We start from the raw sequence: 20,599 nt of genomic DNA, 5'->3' as shown, positions 1-20,599 counted from the left end.
ATATGTACATGTATTTTTTATAATAAATATCGGATCTGGTGCAGATTCGGTAAACTAGTAGATTTGGTCATTATCTAGGATGCAGCATTTTCAGTTTTCTCTTATCTTCAAAATTGTGAGTGCCACAGATTATCCCTAATATATTCAGAGACTCTTGGCACATCTGATATGGGGAATCACCGAGTTATGCAAAGTGACTCTTGTGAGTACTTTTGTATCGTGAACTTAAATATCTATGTACATATTCGTTGGTTCGCCTGCATAAAAACAAACAATTATGGTGGTCCGTCCAGTCCGTTCGGGGTCAGTTCATCACGTTGCCAAAGAGTTTTCCTCGAAATAGTTCGAAAAACGAAACTCAATTCAATTTTTTCTGCCAAACAAATGGCCCGCACCCGACCCGACCCGACAACTGTTGGGGCAGTGTGGAAGGAGAGGGTGAGGTTGGATGGAGGGTTGTTGCTTTATTAATTGAGACGACTTTCCATCGAAACTGTGACGCGTAAAAGACTTGCTGACGGCGTCTAGCAATGACCCAAGCCCAGAGTGCCTTAATCATTTGTAACGGGTTATGGGGGCGTGGCGTAAAGGTTGGGGTAGCCATGAATCAGCAACATGCTGCTTAAATTTCCAATAAATGTGATTCACAAGATGGCAAAAGGGTAAATGTTCCACATACGGGCCTTAGCTACTAAAGTCGTGAGAAAATCAATTGATTGTAGATCAAGAATTTACGTGTATTTCGGCGGTCAGACATGATTCTAAATTGTGTGTTCAATGATATATTTTGGCGGTATAACTTCGTAAATTTTTTGTTTGTTTTTATAACCGATCCTTAAATAGTATCACCGATTCCTCTGAAAACACAATACTACTAGTCCACTCCAGATATAACGGCCGGCCTTGGTGTGAGAAGAGAGAGGGAGCCAGAGAAAACGAATGGAGAGAGAGAGAGAGAATGGAACGATAATAAAAATAAAACGAAGTTCAAAAAGTAAAATTGAACATAGGCTTTCCCAAAGTCGGAAGCGAAAGTTGACAGTGACACAAAGTTGTTCCGGCTACAAACAAATTACAGATCAGAAAATAATAAGTTGCATGCAAAAAGGCAGCCAATAAGAGTGCAATTGAAAGGTATCAGAATACTTACATTGCATTTTTCGCAGACATTGCAGTCAAAGATTCGGCATTAGAAATCTCAGTTTTTATCTCATAATCGCGGCTCTTTCCGCTGAATGAACACGCCTCCAGCATCTCCAGATCCAGAGATGACTGTATGCACACAAAAACGTAAGCATTTTGTATGCCTACATTTACATTTTTTGGCATAAGTTGCGTTCTTGCTGCCAGTTCCAGTTGCTAGTGAAAGTTTAGACATCACACAATCATAAATAAAAACATACAAATGTATGTGCATATATGTATGAGCTATGTATGTACATACGTAGAGCACAAGAATTGAAAAGTTTTCAGTTTCTCGAAAATGCGTGCGTTTAATGGCCCAGGGCTGCGGCACAGCACGCGGCAGACATGGCTCGTCCAGGCTGTTATCCCACTTGCCTCGCCCAACCCTGATTTGAGTACGGCTATTTGGAAATTCCAAAAATGAAGAGAGCAGAGCAGAGCAAGCAACAAGAACCGTTCGAATAGCACGATCTCACCATCCAGAGCGATCGATCGAGCGAACAAGCGAAGGAAAGGAACGGCAAAACGCATACCCAGTGGGCCAGGAGCAAGAGTGGGATGGAGACAACGGGAAAAGAAGAATAGGAACAATGTAAACAAAGCGCCCCATTCCACAAAAACCAAATTTCCAAATTACCAAAATTACCCGATGATGAAGTCAATTGTTGTATACAATAAAAATTTGTTGCTGTTCTTTTTGTTTTCCTTTTCGAAAGTTTTTCTAGTTCGACTACTGCCCCCACCGTCCCCCAGCACACGCCCTCTGACGCCATCGACTTAGCCTGTTCATGCGCTTTTTATACTCTTTACATAGGATACTACGAATGGTAATATCCTAACTGATACTTTGCATCGATCCTTAGATACGATAGATTTAAAATTGAGGTGTTAAATATTGAATATAATACTTTCTAGTTATAAATTAAAAAATCTTTATATAAATTCTCTTTGTTCCTTTGTCTTTCTAATATAAGAAATATAAATATAAATAAAAAAAAATCATGGAACTAATTTTCTAATATAAAATTTAGTACGATTTAGATAAACTCGTAATATTGTCCTTAATTTCTTGAAATAAAAGTAAATTACATTAAAATTTATCTATTTACCAAAATGGTTACTTTTCTGAGTGCCAAAAATACGCTGAAACTGTTAAAGGTCTTTAAAAATATTATAAAAAACACTACGTAAATATATATAAAGTTTATTTATACATAATAAAAACGATCGTAAGTTTCATGGCTGCAGGAAAGGGTATCTAACGCGTCGACATTATGATATTCTGCTTCTCTTTTTGTTTCAAATATTCGCTTGGCCGCGGCCGCCTCTGCGCCCCGCCACAGTTTGCTGCCACCAATACACTTCATCCCCAGCCCCAGCCCCAGCCCCATTCCCATCCTCATCCCACCCATCCGTCTCTGGTGCGTCTTTGGTGCTCTGGGGTGTGGGGAGCCGTGGATGTGGAAGTGCGGAGAATTTAGTTTAGTACAAATTCGGCGCAGGAACCGGGCGCGTCACTGTCGAAACGGCCCTAACAGATCAGTGCCGGAGCATGTTCCCTCCCCTCCAGAGCCAGTCCCGCGTCCTGGACAAGGGCCAGGACAGCTTCGAGCTGAATGGCAGCGGAATGCTGGATGCTGGCCTGCGCGGTCCAGCGACCGGTCCAGCTGCTGGCAACGAACTCTTCCAGGGCTATTCGGATGAGCTGCTAACCTTCGCCTGGGTGGCCTGCATCGTTTTCATCATTGTGGGCGTTCCCGGCAACCTGCTGACCATCGTGGCACTCTCACGGGGTCGTCAGACGCGCAACTCGACGGCCATTTTCATCATTAATCTTTCCTGTTCGGATCTGCTGTTTGGCTGCTTCAATCTGCCCCTGGCCGCCTCCACGTTTATGGAGCGGGCCTGGACGCATAGCGATCTGCTGTGCCGGCTCTTCCCAATGCTGCGCTACGGTCTGCTGGCCGTGTCCCTGCTATCCGTTTCGCTGATTACCATCAATCGCTACATCATCATCGCACATCCACGGCAGTATCCCAGGTGGCAACACAGACTCAGCTTATTCGTTGTATGACTCCAATGGACATTTTGATTCTTTCAGGATCTACCAGCGACGCTATTTGGCTTTGATGGTGGCTGGCACTTGGGTGTTGACCTTCTCCATTATGATACCCACGTGGCGCGGTGTCTGGGGACGCTTTGGACTGGACACGAGCATTGGCTCGTGCTCGATACTGCACGATCAGTACGATCGTTCGCCCAAGGAGTTCCTGTTCATCGCCGCCTTTATGCTGCCCTGCATCTGCATTGTGATTTGCTATGCTCGCATTTTCCTGCTCGTACGCCAGGCGGCCATACGTGCCGGCACCAGGGTCGGCGAGACGACAACGGCATCAGCCGCAGCGGCAGCAGCAGCAGCATCAACCCAGTCCCTGGCCATGCCCAAGACGACGGTGGAGAGTAAGGAAAAGGCGAGCACTTCCAGCTCGGAGGCGGAGCACGGCCTGCGACCGTTTGTGGTGGATGAGTATATCGCATATATCGATGATAATGCCTCCACCGAGAGTCTGCCCATCTCGTACAGCATCGGTAAGCAAAGGCAAAGAGAGCAACCAAAGGATCAGGAGGATCATCAGCTGCCAGTCGATGCAAATGTGGTGCTCAAAGATCGCGATAAAAACAAGAACCAGAATCAGACACAGCTGGAGCAGAGCAAGAACTCCACGTACGTATTCAGACACTCTATGCCACTTACCCTCTTGACACATTTAATTCCCTTTTCTGCAGCAAGAATCCCAGTCCCGTTGCCAATCCTATTACCACCTCGCTGCGCACCTCCTTTACACGTTTTAGTCCACGCAAATCCCATTATGTGTCCATGGGTAACACATCGAATGCCTCGTCCATCTACCCTGGACGCATGAGTGTCAAGGATCGACGTCTGCTCAAGATGATATTGGTGATCTTTGTGTGGTTTGTCATCTGCTATCTGCCCATAACGGTGGCCAAGATTTGGAAGAGCGCCACCGAGGTGCATGTGTTCAATATATCCGGCTATCTGCTCATCTATCTGACGACCTGCATCAATCCGCTCATCTATGTGCTGATGAGCTCCGAATATCGAAGGGCCTACTGGAATCTGTTGCGCTGCCATGGCACACCCGATCCGCATCAGCATCGAAATAATGCCAATGTCAATGCCAATGCGAATGCGAATGCCAAGAAAAAGTTGCAGGAATCAAATCGACACGTGAAAACATGATTCCTTCCTTCCTTCCAAGTACACACACACACACACACACACACATACTTATATAAATGTACAATGAACCACAAAAGTAAAAAATATTTGCATTTTATACCAAATGACTTTAATATCTGGTTTTACATTTGAATTCCATGTTTAAGAACAATCGATGTTTTGTGTTTGGTTTTTAGTTTGTTTTGCTTGTCGCTAATTATTGTACCAATACATAGAGATATAAACATATATCCGTATACAGATATACGTATCTATAGCCCCCAATAAATGCTTCGAATAATTGATATATGTAGTTACGTTGTTCATCTCCCAGCAACCCAGCAACCCAACAACCCAACAACCCAGCTACCCACCCAGCAGCACCCAAACTCTAGTGGGCAACTTCAATGGCCTTGCAGTGGGCAGCTCGATTCGGGGCTATTCCGAGTGTATACTCGTAGTAAGTATAATCATAAGTAGAGCTATAGCTTAACGCTATTATTATCAATATACCATATACATAATGTATATGTCTGCTGCGTATGCGTACGAAACGTTTTTGGACTACTTATCGACTAGTAACACAACTAAATTATTCTTCCAATATAACCGCAACGGGTTCGGGCTCGTTTCGGCAACGGTTTCAGCTCGCTTTGGGCTCGTTTAATGCTCGTTTAATGCTCGTTTCCAGCTCGCTTCGAACTCGTTTTTGAATTGGCTTTCTTCCTTCCAATAAATATAGTTAGAGAAGAGAGAAGACCCCTGCCTGCTCCAGCGATCCAGCGATATCTGCTTGTATGTATGTATATCCGTATCTGTATATGTATACGTAGGTGTATATGTATGTATATCATCTATATGTATGTGTTGTATATCGTATATGGATTAAAATAATTCATAATTGCGATTGCGAGCTTAATAAAAGTGTGGCCCTGCTTTCGGGCACCATTAGTTCGTTTTTCCATAGTTTCCATATCCTTCATCCTTCATCCATCATCCATCATCCTACATCATTTCGCTTCCATTCAGACTGATTCCATATGCTCGGAGATCTCCAGAATGGGACTCTCGCTGAGAGGTTTGACCAGCGTTTGCCAGTTGGGCGTGAACAAGCTGAGCACTGGCGTCGATGTCTATAAGAAAAGAAGAGTGATCAAATCAGTTAAATGATTGAAATTCTTTGTGGATTATGTGATTGTACCACCTGTCGCTGATGACGTTGGAAATTATGTAAATATTATTCAAGACAATTTTTAAGAGTAGTTTTGATTTTTGAGTGAAAACATTCAAGCAATTCGGTTTTAGTTCGATCTTAAAGGAGGAATGATCAGAGTGAATGTACATGGGTCATAGGGTCTTCTGGGTTCATTGCTACTTGAGCTGGCAACAGTTTCAGCAGTCGCGTTAGGGATTTGGAATATGTTTGAGGTACTTGTGGGGATTATGATTATGGTGATTGTTATGATAATAATTATGCATTAGGTAGATATAGGGATAGGGTTCGATTTGGAAATGTTATGATCCATGGGAACATGGGGACTGAAAATCATAATCATTCCCTATATGGTTGGGATAGTAGGGGTTGGGTTGTAGCTCCTTAAAAAGTTATTTCGATAAAGTCTTTGGTTAAGCGAAGAATATTTTGCACTTGTTTTTCATCTGTGTAACTCCTTAAAAGGAACTTTTCTTGTCAATGTTCCCCCCAGCTTCAAGATCATTAAGATTCGATGGGGAAATTGAAAGATTTTGCTTAAGGAAGTGGGTTGCTCTCCGCTCTTGCTCTCTGGAATCAATGGCAATTAAAGTGAATGAAAATGCTTACATGATAGTCTGCCTCGTGGCTGTGCCCGTGTGGCGTTGATGGTTTGCACTTGACCGACGTAGGTGTGCCCGGCGCTGTGGACGGCGGCGCTGAACCCGAACCAGAGCCCGTGGCCGTCATTGAGCCTGGCCCCGAGCACGAGCCCGAGCCTGGGCCAGACGACGTTGACGACTCCGACGATTGGCCGGGCGGCTGGCTGATGTAGGAGGTCTTGAGGTTCATCTGGCTGAAGGCATGCGCTCCGGGCATCGTCAGCGAGTGCTGCAGTCGTGGAGTGCCACTCCTGGGGCGATCCAGCATGGCCAGCTCGTACAGCTCCTCGGTGAGGTGCTGCTCCGGCATCGGTGCTGGCGATACATGACCAAGGCCGAGTCCAAGGTTCAGTCCGTGATTCAGGCTATGACCGTGGCCATGGCCATGGCCGTGGCCGTGATTGAAGTGCGCAGTCTGGTGGTGCTGATGCTGTTGGTGGTGCTGCTGCGCCTGCTGCTGCTGCTGCTGGTGATGATGGCGTCCAGCTAGCTGGGCCTCCAGAGCGTACTGCTTCTGGAAGAGCTGTCGCTTCTGCTGGAGCAGACGATGCTGAAGCAGTTGCTGCTGCAGCGGTGGCTTCTGCATGGGCGACATGGGCACCGCCATGCCCGTCAGCTGGTGCTGATGCGAGTAGAGGCCCGGCGGTGGCGGTGGTGGGGCATAGCAGGCGTGACTGTAAATATCACCACCAGCCGACTCCAGGATCAGCGGCACTGGCCCAGGACCACCCGGAGATCCCGGATGGAATAGCCCATGACCAGGATGATGATGGTGGTGCTGCTGGTGCTGCTGCTGTTGGTGGTGGTGGTGGTGCGGCAGTGTCAGCAGTGGATGATGATGATGCGACGTCGGCTTGCCTCCAGGCAGCGCATAAAATTGACCATTCGGGAATTGACAGTTGCCCAGGCTGAGCTCATCCAGTCCATAGGGTGGCGCCGAATGTGGATGCGGTAGCGGGTGATGATGCGAATGCGAATGCGAATGGGGATGTGTGGCCGCCTCCTGCTGCAGCTGTTGGATCTCCAGCCAGCCATGCCGCTTCACCTGGTCGTAGCGGTAGCTGCCGTAGACGCGGCTGCTGCCCAACAGCGAGCCACCCCCGGAGCTGAGCAATCCTTGGGCCACCAGTCCATCGCTCGCCCTTCGCCCCTCCCGAAAGTGAATGGGCGAACGTTTGTCCAGAAAGGGACCACCACCCGCACTCGCTGGCGGTGGCGGCGGTGTGGGATTCGGTGTGGAGCTGGCGGTCAAACTCAAATTGACGGCACTGGGCATGTGGATGCACGAGTTGTGGCTGCTGTAGAGGGATCGCTCCGAGGAGTGCTCACTGGAGGCGGCTGCCCCGGCGGCGACAGCGACGGCCAGCATGGAGCTCGAGCCCATGCACGAGGGCAGGCTGCCAGAGGGCAGCACAAAGTCCAAGCTATCGTAGGCCCCAGCGCTGCAGTTGCTCTTCGAGGAGCCGCGACTCAGGTTCTGGCTGAGACTCTTCGAGTAGCTGCCAGAGGCGAGCACCCCGCTGGAGCTGCTGCTGCTCGCATAGGAACGCATCCTGGTGGTCTGACTGTGGGCATGACCGTTGCCATTGCCATTGCCATTGCCATTGCCATTGCCATTGCCGCTGCCGCTGTGTGCCGTGGTGGTGAGGTCACTGCTCGACTGTGAGCCTTCCTTGGCACCACCCGGAGTGGGAGCCTCGTTGCCCTGATCCGTCTCGCAGCCCTCGTCCGTGCTGGAGCTGCCCTGGGCTAGGACCTTTTTCTCAAAGGTTTTTTTATCGCTACGCCTGTTAAACGGATGAGCCATGAGCCATGATGGAAGGAATGGAAAAACACCTGGAGGAACACCTCACCTGTCGCAGTTCAGCTCCTGCCCAGCCTCATGGCCATTGCCATTTGTGCTAGCCGCACCCCGCCGCTTGGGTTTCTGTTTGGGAAAAGGAGTGAGAAATGAGAGTGGGCTGGCTGTCTACTACTTACCTCCACGGGCAGCGGACTCTCTTGCAGCGTTTGGAATAGTTTGTTCGCCTCGGCAGACATCTTGTAGCGAAAGCTCTGATTGAGATTGGCGGTGGAGTCAAAGCTGCTTGAACTCGACATGACCTTTATTGTCTTTTGGCTGTGATGTTGATTCTGATTCTGATTCTGATTTTGATCCTCGGCACGTGCACTGCCCGTGGCTAAGGCAGTGGCAGAGGAGGATGTGGAGCCACTGGCCTTGCAGCCACTGACTGACGTCTCCTGTCTGACCAGCTCCTCCTTGCCCTCAGCAATGGCCGTGGACTGAAAGATAAAAGGATTAGGAGCTGCCTTAGCTGAACTTTCGCCTCACCTGTTGCAGCAGCTGACGGCAGTCCTCGGTGCTCTGTTTGATGATGTACTCGCTGATGGTCTGCTGCAGCTGCTTGGATACCAATGGTCCAGCCACAGAAGCCACCGCCGGACTGGGCTGTCCTGGCTCCATGAGCTCACGGCAGCGTAGATTGGCCAGTGAGGGATTGTGATTGTGATTGTGGTTGTCGATGCTCAGCGAAATGGCCAATGGCCGATGACTTCTCGGCGAACTCGAGGTGAGGCTGTGCCGTCCCATGCGCGAGACGGCCGTGGAGGAGGAAATATTAGTGGCAGAGGGCAGAGGCGTGTAGCGCACAGGCAGCACGGGCATGCCGCAGGATTGTGCATCCTCGCCGCCATTTAGATAGGCGCCAGGAACGTGGGTGGGCAGATTGTGATTATGCAGCTGCAGCTGCATCTGCTTTGAGTAGTAGCCGGGATCCCCAGTGGCCAATGGTCGCTCGCTCATGAGCACAGTCTGATGGCGGCTAAGTCTTTTCTGTGGCTGATCCTTGCCCAGGATCGTCGTAGTGGTGGATATTGTCTTTGATTGATGCTGCTGCTGCTGCTGTTGCAGGAGTAGAAGCTGCTGCTGCTGCTGCTGTTGATGCTGCTCCAGGCTGAGCGATTGCTTGCTGCTCTTGTAGAGCAAACGGCTGGAGGTGCTGCTGCTGCTGCTGGACACGGAAACGGCACCACAGCCGGCTGGTGCCGGTGGTGGCACTGGCAAGGCACCCTCGGTGGGCCGGGCCTGCTCCTTCTTGTGACTGACACGATCCTGCAGCAGCAAATAGATGGCCGCCACATGGTCGTACGTGTTCTTCTTGAGGCTGGCACGCGTCTTGTCCGGCCCAATGCCCACATACTCGGCCATGATGCGGAGTATATCCTCGCTGGGCTCCAGCACCGTCTGGCGGTCCACATTCAGGTTGTACTTGGCAATCAGGGCATGCTCCAGCAGCTCCGGGCACATCCAGCGATGATGCTTGATCTGTTCGATGGTGTACCGGCGCGTTGGCTCCAGCACCAGCATGCGACGGATAAGATGTTCGCACTCGGAGCTCATGAAGAAGGGAATGCGAAAGCGTCCCGAGAGCACACGATCCCGCAGGCTCTGCAGCGTGGAGCCATCAAAAGGAAGAGCTCCACAAACGAGCACATAAAGGACAACGCCCAAGCTCTGCAACAGCCAAAGAGAATGAATATCAGGGAAAAAGCGTCTATCGTTTTGCACTCACCCAAATGTCTATCTCGGGTCCCGTGTACTGTTTACCCTCGAACACCTCTGGGGCGGCATAGGGCGGTGAGCCGCACCAGGTGGCCAGCAGTTCTCCGGGCTTGAAGTGATTCGAGAAGCCAAAGTCCGCAATCTTGATGCTCATGCTGCAATCGAGCAGCAGATTCTCGGCCTTCAAATCCCTGTGGACGATGCCCTTCTTGTGGCAATACTCCACCGCTGAGATGATTTGCCAGAACTTGAAGCGTGCCGCCGACTCGGACATTCTGCCATATTTGGCAATGTAATCTGTGGAAGAGGAAGGCCAAGGGCAATGAGCATGGGGCAGTGCCTTCGGTCTAAGAGTTGGGACATCTACGCACCAAAGATCTCGCCCTGGCTGGCATACTCAGACACTATGTAGATCATGTTCTTGGTTTCCATCACCTGCAAAAAGGGAAGAAAATGGGTAAGCGGCACGAACTGGAAGGAAGATCTGCATCCACACCCACCTGATACAGCTTGATGATATGCGGATGTTTCAGACGCTTCATAATCTCCACCTCGCGGTAGACCTTTTGCAGATTGATCTGATCCAGCTGCGACTTGTCAATGATCTTGATGGCCACCTCGTTCTTGGTGATTCGATGACGGGCCAGCTTCACCACGGCAAAGTTACCCTTGCCAATGGTCCGCTCGATGTCATAGAAGCCCACACGCATTGGCTCCTTGAGCTTGAGCAGCTCCTTGGTATTGGGACTGGAGCTGGGAGACGATCCAGAGCTCGGTGCTGGTCCGGGTACCGGTCCCGAGCCCGTTACCGATCCTGGTGCGGGTCCGGGCACATTGCTGCCACCACTCGCAAAGAGTTTCTGGGCGAGCAGCACATCCTTGCAGGCCACCAGTGCATCTATGGAGGGTGCGGCCATGCCACTGCTGCATCCCTCCAGCAGTGACGCCTCTTGGTGTGGCTTGGAGGGAGGCTTTGGCTTGGACTCGTTCGACTGCTCCTCCTGCTGGATGATGCTGTTGTGGGACTGCGACTGCTCGCCATTCGACTGCTGCTTTTTTGGCTGCTCCTCCTGCTTCTCCTGCGTATCCGTGTCCAGCTCGCTGCGACTGCGACTGCGACTACTGTGACCGCCCGCATCCTCGCCGGCTGTCGCCTCGCACACACTCATTTTCCCAACTGCGCCACCCTGCCTGCCTACCTGCCTGCTGCTGCTGCTGCTGAAGCCACTCAGACGCGGGCGACTGCGGGACTCCGTCTTCGACTCAGACTCAGACTCAGGTGCTCAGATGGTGAGACAGAGATGGCGCTACAAATGATGCACATGCTCGCACTGCATGCAGATGCGGCTCTACTGCAGTCGCAACCGTCGGCTGTTGCTGCTGCTGCTGCTACTGCCCAACGCCGCCTGCACCGTCTCCCTCATGGTCTGGTCTCACAACCTCTGGTCAGGCTGCAAGATGAAGCAAGAGAGAGAGAGAGAGAGAGAACGAATGCAAAATAGTTCTGATAACAGATTAGCACGTGTGTGTGTGTGTGTGTGCGTGTGTATATGCTTTGCCTTCACCACCCCACCCCCACCATACCACTGAGAGTGTGTGACGTCGCTCTCACTTCGCTTTGGTGCTGCTGCTGCTCACCACTCACACGCTCTCCCTCCTACTCTCCCTTGCGCTCTCGCTCTCGCCGTCTCTCTTGTGTGGAAAAATCAATAAGCAGCAGCGGCCGCGTCGTAAAAATCTTCTCTTCTATCGTCGTCTCACGTGGAGGAGGATGAGAGTTGGAGCTGAAGCCTTAAGCTGGAAATGGAGCCTGAAACTGCAGACTGCACACTGACAGTTGCAGCTGAAGGCAAAGCTGATGAGTCCGCGAGTTGGCAATTACCGTTAGTTTGTACCGTCTCGTTTTTAGGCTGTCAAGACAACAGTTCACTGATGTCGGCAGCGACACTGGCAACACACTGGCGGCTACTGGAGACTAAACTTTGGCTTGGAGTTGCGCCTGTCCCGATTAGCTCTGATTGTGCCTGCTTGAAGCGAAGATTAGCGACTCCGGCTCCTAGTTTCTTCATTCACATCATTCACACGGCGTGAGAGTTATTGACACTTGCGTGGGGGGGCCACGGCGGTGGTGATGGAGCTCACAAACATGAGTAACTTTGGTTCCAATCTCCCCGTTGAGCTGCGTCCAACTGCGTCCGATACCGTCAAAAGCTCAATGCGCTTCTGCCGAGGACGACCCCGCGGCGACCCGACCCCCAGTAGCGCAGCGCAGCAGCGCCAAGGGTTGCCATGTGCCATGTACACTTGAGGGTTGCCGGCCGCCACCAGTTAGAACGGATAAAATACCTGGGACCAAGAAGCCCTGGCCTGGCCGACAGCAAACGTAAACGTAACCTGCCTGCCTGGCAACTCTGCTCCAGCTGGTGGGTGGCCATCGGAGCAATGAGCATGCGCCGTCCTCGACGACCCACACCACACCACGAGCAGGTCAAAGCGGGCAGCATTTGAATGGCACACACACAATGCGAATCGGGAACATTCCGAAACTGGAAACGAAATATTTTTTGCAGGTTTGAGTTTCGTCCAAGATTCGCTCATTGAACTCTATTCACAGCCGAGACATCCTTCAATTCACAACCCGATTTAAAGCTCCATAAATTCTGGTCCCTTTCCTTGAGAGATTCAATGGATCCTAAGGGTCCCCATGAACATATAGAAGTACGGATAGTGTCCACACATATTCACATATACGAGTAACTATATATATTAATATTCGCCTTTTTATATCTTTCTGGAACAGGCATATCCATATATGAAGTATTTTGTACAGTGGAACAAGGCAAAAAGATCCATGCCATATGCCATACAGCTCTATCTCGCTGGCACACTTGCCTTCTCGCTCTTAATCAGGTGATGATGGGAATTGCATTGATTATGGATAGGTGGATCTTGTTCGTCTCGTACCCTAACAAGTTTTACAATTATTATATTGTATATTAGTATATACACACGGAACGAAATACGCGCACATACACACGCCACAATATCATTCGATATACATACATATGTACATGGGACTTTACAAGAACACTCTTAAAAGCTTTAATATTACTCGTTGTAACGTCAGATCGAATCTATTTCTCTAACTCGCTGTCGCTGTAGCTGTCGCACTCGTTCTCGTTTCCTCGCTCTCGCTCTTAGGCAAGCGTAGGCAGGTCCTGAAATTCCTCGAAGTTTTACTTCGCAGCGAGTTTCATTTCCTGACGCTGTGGGTGGTGGACTGGTCCGGTGTTCAGGTTCTGATTAGTCATTTGTTGTCCAACACTTTAGTTTCGTTCTCCCTCTCGCCATCTCCCTCACCGTCGCCATAGCAGCGCCGCTTAAAGTCGCCAAAGAGATCCGGATGCTGCGGTAGGCCACGCTGCTGTGGATGCTCCACGCTGACCGACTGTGTGGTATTCCTGTCGAAGGAGAATAAAAAATATTTTAGTTATTACTGTGTACTGTGTGAGGGAGGAATGTCAGGCAGGCCACTCACCCTGTCTTCGTAAGCACTGTGCAGCCGTGCTCCACAACCATCGTGAGCGAGTACAGGTTGGCCAGGTTGTAGAGGCTGTCGGACTCGCTGATCTCCATGTCGGGCAGCCGGATCTGGGTCTGGCGCGGATCCTGCAGAAAGCGTGCGAGTCGCTCGTTCACGCTTAGCTTTATGCTGAAGCCGGGCCGATCGCCATTGATGCGACGACAGCCGGCGCGAATTTCGCGCACCTCCTGCACCTGTCCGGGCGGCGAGGAGGAGAGGAATGGGTTCGATGTCTCGCCGGACATCTCGCTCTCGATTTGCTTCACCGCCGGCACTGTGTCCACATTGATGTCCATATCCAGGCAGTGATTCACATCGATGAAGCTCGCAGTGGCATGACGATAGCCACTGGCCCCGCCCTGAATCTCAATGGGCTCCGAGGCGGGTGCGGGCTGAAAGCGTGCCAATTCCTGCAATGCATCCGTCAGCCAAGGCGTCTGTGCCTGAGGAGCACTCTCTGCGGCCACAGTGGTCTCCGTGCCCGACATGAGGGTGTCGTCCTCGCCAATCGTATCATCCGAGCGTATCTGCGAGAGCAGTGACTTCTTGGTGAGCTTCCGCTTGGGATCATACTTGCCCCCGGGCCCAAACTCGTTGCCCGGCCAGTCGGTTAGCTCGTCGTCGCCCTCGCGGCCAGTGTCGTGGCGCCTATGGCCTCCATCCTCGCTGTCCGATGAGGAGCTCAGCGAGCTTGAGCTGAGGAAATCGTACAGCTCACTGATGTCCATGGATTGCGCTTGCAGCGGCTGCGGCGTCTGGCAGAAGCGGCGTCGCCGATGGGCCTTGGAGGCGCTATTGCTTTTTTGCTGGCGTGGCACCTGTGGCACCTTGTCGGGTGTGCTGAGGAGCGACTCGATGTCGGTGACGGGCACTATGGTGTCCATGCTGAAGCTGCCCAGGATGTCGGTGACGGTGAGCACGGAGGCAGCGGGATCTACTGCTGGCTGGGGAGCACTCTGTCGCTCTCCACGGCCCGCTGACGACTTGCTTTTGGACAGTTCCTCCAGCTCCTGCAGCTGCTGCAGCTCCTGCGTGGACTGTCCGGTCTTCGGGGTGTCATCGTCATCGGCATCTTCGTCAGCATTGTCAGTCTTTTGTGTTTGTTGGGCCATGCGATTGATCTTCGATAGCAGTCCCTTGTTGAGGGGCAACAGGCGGTCGCTGTGCGGCTTGGAGGTGGAGGAGTAGCTGCGCGGTCGCATCCGCTGGTACTCCTCCATGTGGGTGTAGCGTGGCACGCTAGAAGAGTGCAGCTTGTTGCTGCACCCAATGCCCGAGCCGGTGCCTGGTTCCTGTTCGTGGTAGCGGTCGCGATTCGAGCGCTTTCGCTTTCCGCAGAAAAAGAAATTCGATCGATTGCCGGCATCCGCCTTTATCAGGCGCTTGCGAACGGTGCCCGTCGAGGCCAATGCCAAGCCGCTGCATGCGCCACCGCCACCGCCCAACATTCCCGGCTGCAGTGGGGACTCCGTGCAGCTGTGCGGCGAGGCGCCCGGATGTGAGTCCTTGCTGAATTCAAACTCCATGGACATGCGCTTTATCTTTCGCTTGCGCCGCGAGTTCGGCTTGTAGAAACTACACAGAGAGGGTGGGAGTTGGGGAGGTTTAGCTTACATATTGTGACCCCTCCTGCTCCTCGTTTGGTGCTTACCGTGCTGGACTAAAGTTCGTCTCGTTGAGGGAGTCCGACTCGAGCGCACCTGCCCCCATGCGAACGGCGGCCGCTGCGTTCAGCGTTTTGACTGGTAGGCGGAGCGGCAGCATGGCACCCGCCTTGTCATCCGAGTCGCTGGCCGCCAGCTTAAGGTCTAGTCCGTCTACGTTGGCACTTGGGTGTTGGTGGTGGTGATGTTGGCCATGGCCGTGTACGTGTCCGTGTCCGTGGCCATGACTGTGCCCGTGTCCGTGGCCATGTCCATGTCCATGAGCGTTCGCTGTGTCCGTGGGGCTGCTCGACGAATCCTCTGTGGGCTGTGGCGCACAAGCTGCGGATGGGAGCAGAGATAGGTGTGGCTTCAACAACATGTGGAACAAAATGCGTGTGTGCACTACTTACGCAAATTACCCGTCGATCGGGTTCTGCGACGTGAACCCCACCTACCAACGCCGCACGCCCTGTCCATCAGCGAGGTCTCCTCCAGGGCCAGCGTCAAGTCGTGCGAGAATTGATCCATTTGCGCCGTCTGCAGTTGAGCCTGCAGGCCGTGGTCTCACCGTATTCAATTGTGTTTCATTTATATATTATTGCACGTGCGCGGAAACAATAAAAATGCAAACCCAAAAGGCCCAGCAGCCAGACAGCCAGCGAGTATGCGATGATGTGATTCCGCGATTTTTATATTCGGCTTTGGATTACTAGCTAGCTAGCACCCTCAGCATGGATCATATAATTTTTAACTACTTACTAACTCATTTCCTAAGAGATTTCCAAATTGTAATTACTCATTTTCAATTGATTTTTTATAAAATAGGGTATAATTAAAAAAAAGAATCGTAAAAATTAATTCTGTGCATCGTAACTACAGGTTTGCTACAGGTTAACTACATATTTATGTAATTCGCGATGGAGACACCTGTCGAGGAAATGTTTACGTTTCACCGGTTATTTTTTTAACTTCATTTTTTTCATTAAAGTTTTGCACTACCTCCTGTACTTTCAGGGCATCGCCGAGGAACTCGAAACTATTGGACCGGAGAGTTGCCCAACTTAAGTCCATTACTTGCGAATATGTCTCAATTCCATGTGGTGCCATGTTTTCAACAAGTTAACTCCTAAACAAAGAACAATGTCTTCTCAAATGATTTGGAATACACATCCAGTGGGGAAAGACCGAGATTTTTATAGGAAAACGCAAATTGCGGAGCTGGAACTGTAACCAAATTCAGAGACCCACATATGTAAAATATGATATGTAAAATATCTAAAAGTGCTATCGATACTCGCTATCCCAGTTCAAGTGAGTACTTTTAAAGAAGTTAACTATCGAAAATCGTAACTATCGGTACAAATAGTAAGTCTGGCAACGCTCTGGTTTGTTTACGTTTGTGCGCCCGCCCTTGGCCATTCGATGTTAAATGTTTTATTTACTAAATTATAGAAGACTATATATAGCTTGCAATCGTAGTCGCTGACTGGAAATGCAACGGAACGCCAGCTGCTGGCCCAATCCTTGGACAAAAAAGGCCAGCGTCAACAAGTGGAAATCGTTGCTCATTCTTGTGCAACGTAATTTTTTGCAGATTTCATTCAATGGAAGAACCTGCGAGCTGAATCCGAGCTGGCCTGCTTGACGTACACCCGCTGCTGGGAGAGCACGCTCAGATCTTTGTCCACAATGTCCAGCTTTTGCTCCAGCTGCCGCTTCAGGTTGCGCACACGAAGCGTGGCCGTGGAGAGTGGCAATCGATTCCACTCGGCGATCAGCAGGCTGCGCAGGCCACGTGACTCTTCAATCAGTTCTGTACGCTGGGCCTCTGACAGTGGGATGCGACGGTCCTCCACCTTAACCTGCGGCGCCTGCTGCTGCTCCAGCTGTGGCTGCTGCTGAGCTTCTGGCCCTTCCGACAGGCGCTCCACCTCTGTTGATGCAGCAGGGCCAGAAGACAGCTCACTGCACTTGGAGATTCGGGAGCGTGCGCTGAGCGGATCCTCCTGGTCCACGTCTGTGATTTCTGGTATGACCGCCTGTCGTACCCGCGGCGGTCCCACACGCGACGAGTCACCTGAGCCAATGGATGAACTGTCGTCCAACTGGTCCAGCTCGGAACCAGCCACAGTGCCGGCAACGCTGCCCAACAGCCGGTGCAGTGTGTACTGACCACCGGCCTGGCAGCCGCAGCGTTGCTCGGCCACTCTGCCCAGCTCGAAGTTGGATGTGGTGCTTCGCAGACATCCGCCGGAAATGTGCTTGAGGCCCAGAGTTAGCGGCGGGCTGCATTCATCGCCCTCGCTGTGCGTGGCTCTCGTCTGGCCGTGCTCGCTGCACTTGAGCAGCGCCGCGCTGAGGAACACCTCGTCGCATATGTCATCCGTCTGGATTTGCTTCTCCGAGCAGCTTCTGCGAGGGCGCTCGACCAGAGCGCTCTTGTGGCTCACTGTTGCGGGTGCCGTGCGCCTGGCCAGCGAAGCCGCCGTGGGCATCTCGTAGCTGTGGTACTTCAGCGGCGGCCTCACGGACGACTGATTCACACGAGCGGCCAACAGTCGATTCTCGAGCAGAAAGTTACGCTTGGGAAACATTTTGCGTTAGTGGAACAAAAAACTAAAACAAACAAAAGGGAACGATGTGTGTGTATTGCGTACAAAATTGGAAACTGAAAACTGAAAACTGAAAACTGAAAACTGAAAAATGTTACAAAATGTCAGACAGGACAGACAGGACAGCCGCCGCGTCAGCGTTTTGTAAATGCCACATGGATGCCCTCACGTGCCTTGAGCACCATTTGTGCCTGCAGCGTCAGCTCGGGTTCGTCCGGGCGCAGTTCCAACCGAAATGCAGTCGCTATGCGCACCGTCAGCTGTTTCATCAGCAGAAGCGCGTATCGACGCCCAATGCAGACATGCGGACCGCCCGAGAAGGGAATGTAGCTGAAGGAAGCAGCCTCCGTCTCCGTCTGCTGCAGCCAGCGCTCCGGCTTGAAGGCATACGGCTGGGGATAGTAGCTCGCATCGTGTGCCAGGCCGTACATGTTGATCCAGAGCGTGACGCCAGCGCAGTACTTGCGGCCACCGATGACAGTGGAGCGTGTGGTCTGGCGTCCCGTTGTGGGCACAATCGTGTACAGGCGCAGCACCTCCTTGAGCAGTGCATCCAGATAGGGCAGCTCATTGAGGGTATCCAAATCCATTGATGCATTTGGCTGTAGCTGCCGCAACTCCTCCAGCAATCTGTGCTGTGCCTCGGGATGCTTGGCCAGTGCATAAAGGACAAAGGACATGGCCGCTGTCGTTGTGTCCACGCCCTGCAAGTGGTACAGAATAATCAGATGGAAGTCCGTGCTTGATGTTGAAAGCGACTGCCTACCGCAAACACAAAAGTGTTGACCTCGTCGCGTATCTGCTTTCGGCTCAAGGGTTCACCATCGATCTTGGCCAACAGGAGCGTGTCCAGCAGATTGAGCGACCTGCGGGGCACATCCCCCTCTTGCTGGAGCTGTGCGGAGCGTCGCTCAATCAACGAATCCATCAGCGTGTGGATAACCTGAAGCTGCTCGCTCAACTCACGCCACAGTTGGGTGCGCTTGAAGATCCAGTCGGAGGCCAGCAGGGGATTGATCATGCGCTTGAACAGCAGCTGACTGCTGCGATGGAAGGCTCTGATGATGGGAGAGTGGGCCACAGACTGCGTCTCCAGCCGCCCACCCATGGAGGTGTCTAAGGCAGTGAAATTGTAAAAGTTGTCTGCACAGCGGTGCACACTCGACTTACCCACGATGGCGTCCAGCAGACAGGCAAAGAGTGGATCTGTTAGCTCGAGAAAGGCGCCGCTGGTCGCCTCGAGTCGCTCGATCAGACGATCCGCATGCTTGGCCACACTGGGGCCAAAGCTGCGCAAAAGGATGGGCCGAAAGGCGGGCGTGAGGAGACGACGCTGCTGCGTCCAGTGGGAGCCATGACTTATGAGCAGCCCATTGCCGATGAGCGGCTCCAGCTGGAGAAAGGTCTCCGCCTTGCGCAGTGTGGGATCGTGCAGCGCCTCGCGCGTCTCCTCTGCTGTGTGCAGGAAAACCCACAGCTGCGGCCCCAGCCACAGGCGATAGGTGGCGCCAAAGCGATCGCGTAGCTCTGTAAAGACCAGAAAGATGACTGCAGACCCAAGGCTGCAACTCAGCGGCCAGATCCCAGTTCGCTTGCTACTTTTTACTCACACTCGGGCCGCAGCTTGCCCACCATTTGGGCGTTGCCCAGCAGCGGAAAAGCCCAGGGTCCGGGCAGGCTGCTGCCCAGGCGCAGCAACGACCATTTCCGTAGGAGCAACAGCAGTGCCAGGCCCAACAGCAACAGCAACCAAATAGGCATCTCGGCTATGTGTAATCGCTCTCTGACCGCCTCGTACTGACTGGCTGACTGAACCGGAATAGAATCGGGGGGAAGCCAATATCAATCAGCGATAATCTTCTGCCAGTATTCAATTGGCAATCTGGGTAATACAAGGTCCCCCACATACATATGTATGTAATCTCTGTGTATGGCTCTGGTCGCTGCTAACAGAGCAAATATTGCAACTCTTTCAACTAGTCAGATAATATTACCAGATATTTGTATGTACTTGTGTATGTGCTTAATCGGATTAATAAATTCAAATGTATATTTGTATCTCCGATTGCTCTTTTGCCTGGCTTTTTCCATCAAGCACCTTCCCATATCTAATCTGGCTTCGCGCTTAGCTGCACTTATGCAGCAATGTGCTGGTTATGGAAAGCCTAAGAAATCATTTATGGTAAATTCCATCTCTGCCTCTCTGCCTCTTGCAAGTTGATGAAGGTCCACCAAGGCCTCATCTCTGTTCGCTGGCTGCTAACTTAGCATGCCTCTGGAAGCACACCATGTTAGCACTTTCTGCTGCTGCACTTCACTGCTAAGTTAACATGTCTCTGCAACGACAGCAAATCATTTATTAGCAGTGAGCTTGTTAACATGTCTCTGTAACGGGCTGCACCAGTAACTTTCCATGACGTCACGTGTTCTACCTTGATCTAAGCCTTGATCATAGCTGCATAACAAAAGCAAAGTATGGGAAATATACAATTTTAAAATGATTAAAATAAAACAATTATTAAATTATAAAGTATATATTTAATATATAATTTAACATTGCACGATTAAAGAAAAAAATAAATAACGCCAGGACAAGAAACTGTAGTGGGATAAAATCCTTAAGACTTGTGTCTTCCAATCACACTTAGAACTTAGCAACTCAACCAAAACATAAGCTGCAGTTTTTTGGTCCTAGCGTTGTGAAATTTAATTAAAAGAATTTGTGATTCTCAGTTCCGAGAAGCGTTGGGGCGTAATAATTGATTTGCCAACCCAAGCTATCGGCAAATAATCAATATTCTCTGCAGCTACCAGTGCATGTACCGTTCAAGCCAGGTAACACACCAACAAAAACACACACACGAACATTAACAGTTGCATTTTCTTCTTGTTTATCTGCAAAGCTCAGACACAAAC

At 51.2% G+C, this 20,599-nt stretch overlaps 5 protein-coding genes across 6 annotated transcripts; 1 reads left to right on the top strand and 4 right to left on the bottom strand.

The window, feature by feature from the left end:
* Positions 1-1,532: 1,532 nt before the first annotated feature.
* On the bottom strand, positions 1,533-19,472 carry LOC117581127 (probable cytochrome P450 311a1). The gene is made up of 7 exons (XM_034268053.1): positions 19,294-19,472; positions 18,854-19,231; positions 18,450-18,799; positions 17,817-18,387; positions 14,407-14,412; positions 11,490-11,492; positions 1,533-1,544 (listed from the first exon to the last, which is right to left on the bottom strand). Exons 1-4 carry the CDS (start codon positions 19,442-19,444, stop codon positions 17,818-17,820), a joined length of 1,449 nt encoding a protein of 482 aa, XP_034123944.1. The 5' UTR covers positions 19,445-19,472; the 3' UTR covers positions 1,533-1,544; positions 11,490-11,492; positions 14,407-14,412; position 17,817.
* Positions 2,683-4,496, top strand: LOC117581121 (G-protein coupled receptor moody). Its single transcript, XM_034268046.1, has 3 exons — positions 2,683-3,225; positions 3,287-3,910; positions 3,973-4,496. The coding sequence occupies exons 1-3, from the start codon at positions 2,738-2,740 to the stop codon at positions 4,445-4,447; spliced, it is 1,587 nt and encodes a 528-aa protein (XP_034123937.1). The 5' UTR covers positions 2,683-2,737; the 3' UTR covers positions 4,448-4,496.
* Positions 4,607-12,095, bottom strand: LOC117581111 (serine/threonine-protein kinase par-1). Of its 2 annotated transcripts, XM_034268015.1 has the most exons (9): positions 11,725-12,095; positions 10,343-11,293; positions 10,214-10,277; positions 9,853-10,139; positions 8,613-9,794; positions 8,261-8,563; positions 8,134-8,207; positions 6,249-8,067; positions 4,607-5,559 (listed from the first exon to the last, which is right to left on the bottom strand). In XM_034268015.1, exons 2-9 carry the CDS (start codon positions 11,009-11,011, stop codon positions 5,452-5,454), a joined length of 4,506 nt encoding a protein of 1,501 aa, XP_034123906.1. In that variant the 5' UTR covers positions 11,012-11,293; positions 11,725-12,095; the 3' UTR covers positions 4,607-5,451. The 2 variants fall into 2 exon arrangements, with proteins under 2 accessions (XP_034123906.1, XP_034123908.1); XM_034268017.1 differs by lacking the exon at positions 11,725-12,095 and having other exon boundaries at positions 10,343-11,392.
* LOC117581118 lies at positions 12,921-15,949 on the bottom strand. Its single transcript, XM_034268041.1, has 4 exons — positions 15,482-15,949; positions 15,077-15,410; positions 13,381-15,000; positions 12,921-13,303 (listed from the first exon to the last, which is right to left on the bottom strand). The coding sequence occupies exons 1-4, from the start codon at positions 15,597-15,599 to the stop codon at positions 13,150-13,152; spliced, it is 2,226 nt and encodes a 741-aa protein (XP_034123932.1). The 5' UTR covers positions 15,600-15,949; the 3' UTR covers positions 12,921-13,149.
* Positions 16,512-17,751, bottom strand: LOC117581145. Its single transcript, XM_034268077.1, has one exon. It carries the CDS (start codon positions 17,663-17,665, stop codon positions 16,673-16,675), a length of 993 nt encoding a protein of 330 aa, XP_034123968.1. The 5' UTR covers positions 17,666-17,751; the 3' UTR covers positions 16,512-16,672.
* Positions 19,473-20,599: the final 1,127 nt, after the last annotated feature.

This window comes from Drosophila guanche, unplaced genomic scaffold (assembly GCF_900245975.1).
Source record: "Drosophila guanche unplaced genomic scaffold, DGUA_6, whole genome shotgun sequence".
NCBI lineage: Eukaryota > Metazoa > Arthropoda > Insecta > Diptera > Drosophilidae > Drosophila > Drosophila guanche.
The sequence above is the reverse complement of the archived record's forward strand: the minus strand, read 5'-3'. Positions and strand labels throughout refer to the sequence as shown.

What these genes read in the sequence shown, in the direction of transcription:
- LOC117581127 (XM_034268053.1), bottom strand. Translation starts at nt 19,444, where the DNA reads ATGCCTATTTGGTTGCTGTTGCTGTTGGGCCTGGCACTGCTGTTGCTC. An exon ending in GGGCAAGCTGCGGCCCGAGT is followed by an intron (nt 19,232 to 19,293) that starts GTGAGTAAAAAG and finishes TTGGGTCTGCAG; the next exon opens with TCATCTTTCTGGTCTTTACA. An exon ending in TCAACACTTTTGTGTTTGCG is followed by an intron (nt 18,388 to 18,449) that starts GTAGGCAGTCGC and finishes TACCACTTGCAG; the next exon opens with GGCGTGGACACAACGACAGC.
- LOC117581118 (XM_034268041.1), bottom strand. Translation starts at nt 15,599, where the DNA reads ATGGATCAATTCTCGCACGACTTGACGCTGGCCCTGGAGGAGACCTCG. An exon ending in CCGATCGACGGGTAATTTGC is followed by an intron (nt 15,411 to 15,481) that starts GTAAGTAGTGCA and finishes TCCCATCCGCAG; the next exon opens with CTTGTGCGCCACAGCCCACA. An exon ending in ACAGTGCTTACGAAGACAGG is followed by an intron (nt 13,304 to 13,380) that starts GTGAGTGGCCTG and finishes CTCCTTCGACAG; the next exon opens with GAATACCACACAGTCGGTCA.
- LOC117581121 (XM_034268046.1), top strand. Translation starts at nt 2,738, where the DNA reads ATGTTCCCTCCCCTCCAGAGCCAGTCCCGCGTCCTGGACAAGGGCCAG. An exon ending in CATCCACGGCAGTATCCCAG is followed by an intron (nt 3,226 to 3,286) that starts GTGGCAACACAG and finishes TGATTCTTTCAG; the next exon opens with GATCTACCAGCGACGCTATT. An exon ending in GAGCAGAGCAAGAACTCCAC is followed by an intron (nt 3,911 to 3,972) that starts GTACGTATTCAG and finishes CCTTTTCTGCAG; the next exon opens with CAAGAATCCCAGTCCCGTTG.
- LOC117581111 (XM_034268015.1), bottom strand. Translation starts at nt 11,011, where the DNA reads ATGAGTGTGTGCGAGGCGACAGCCGGCGAGGATGCGGGCGGTCACAGT. An exon ending in CAGCCAGGGCGAGATCTTTG is followed by an intron (nt 10,140 to 10,213) that starts GTGCGTAGATGT and finishes CCTCTTCCACAG; the next exon opens with ATTACATTGCCAAATATGGC. An exon ending in AGAGTCCGCTGCCCGTGGAG is followed by an intron (nt 8,208 to 8,260) that starts GTAAGTAGTAGA and finishes TTTCCCAAACAG; the next exon opens with AAACCCAAGCGGCGGGGTGC.
- LOC117581145 (XM_034268077.1), bottom strand. Translation starts at nt 17,665, where the DNA reads ATGTTTCCCAAGCGTAACTTTCTGCTCGAGAATCGACTGTTGGCCGCT.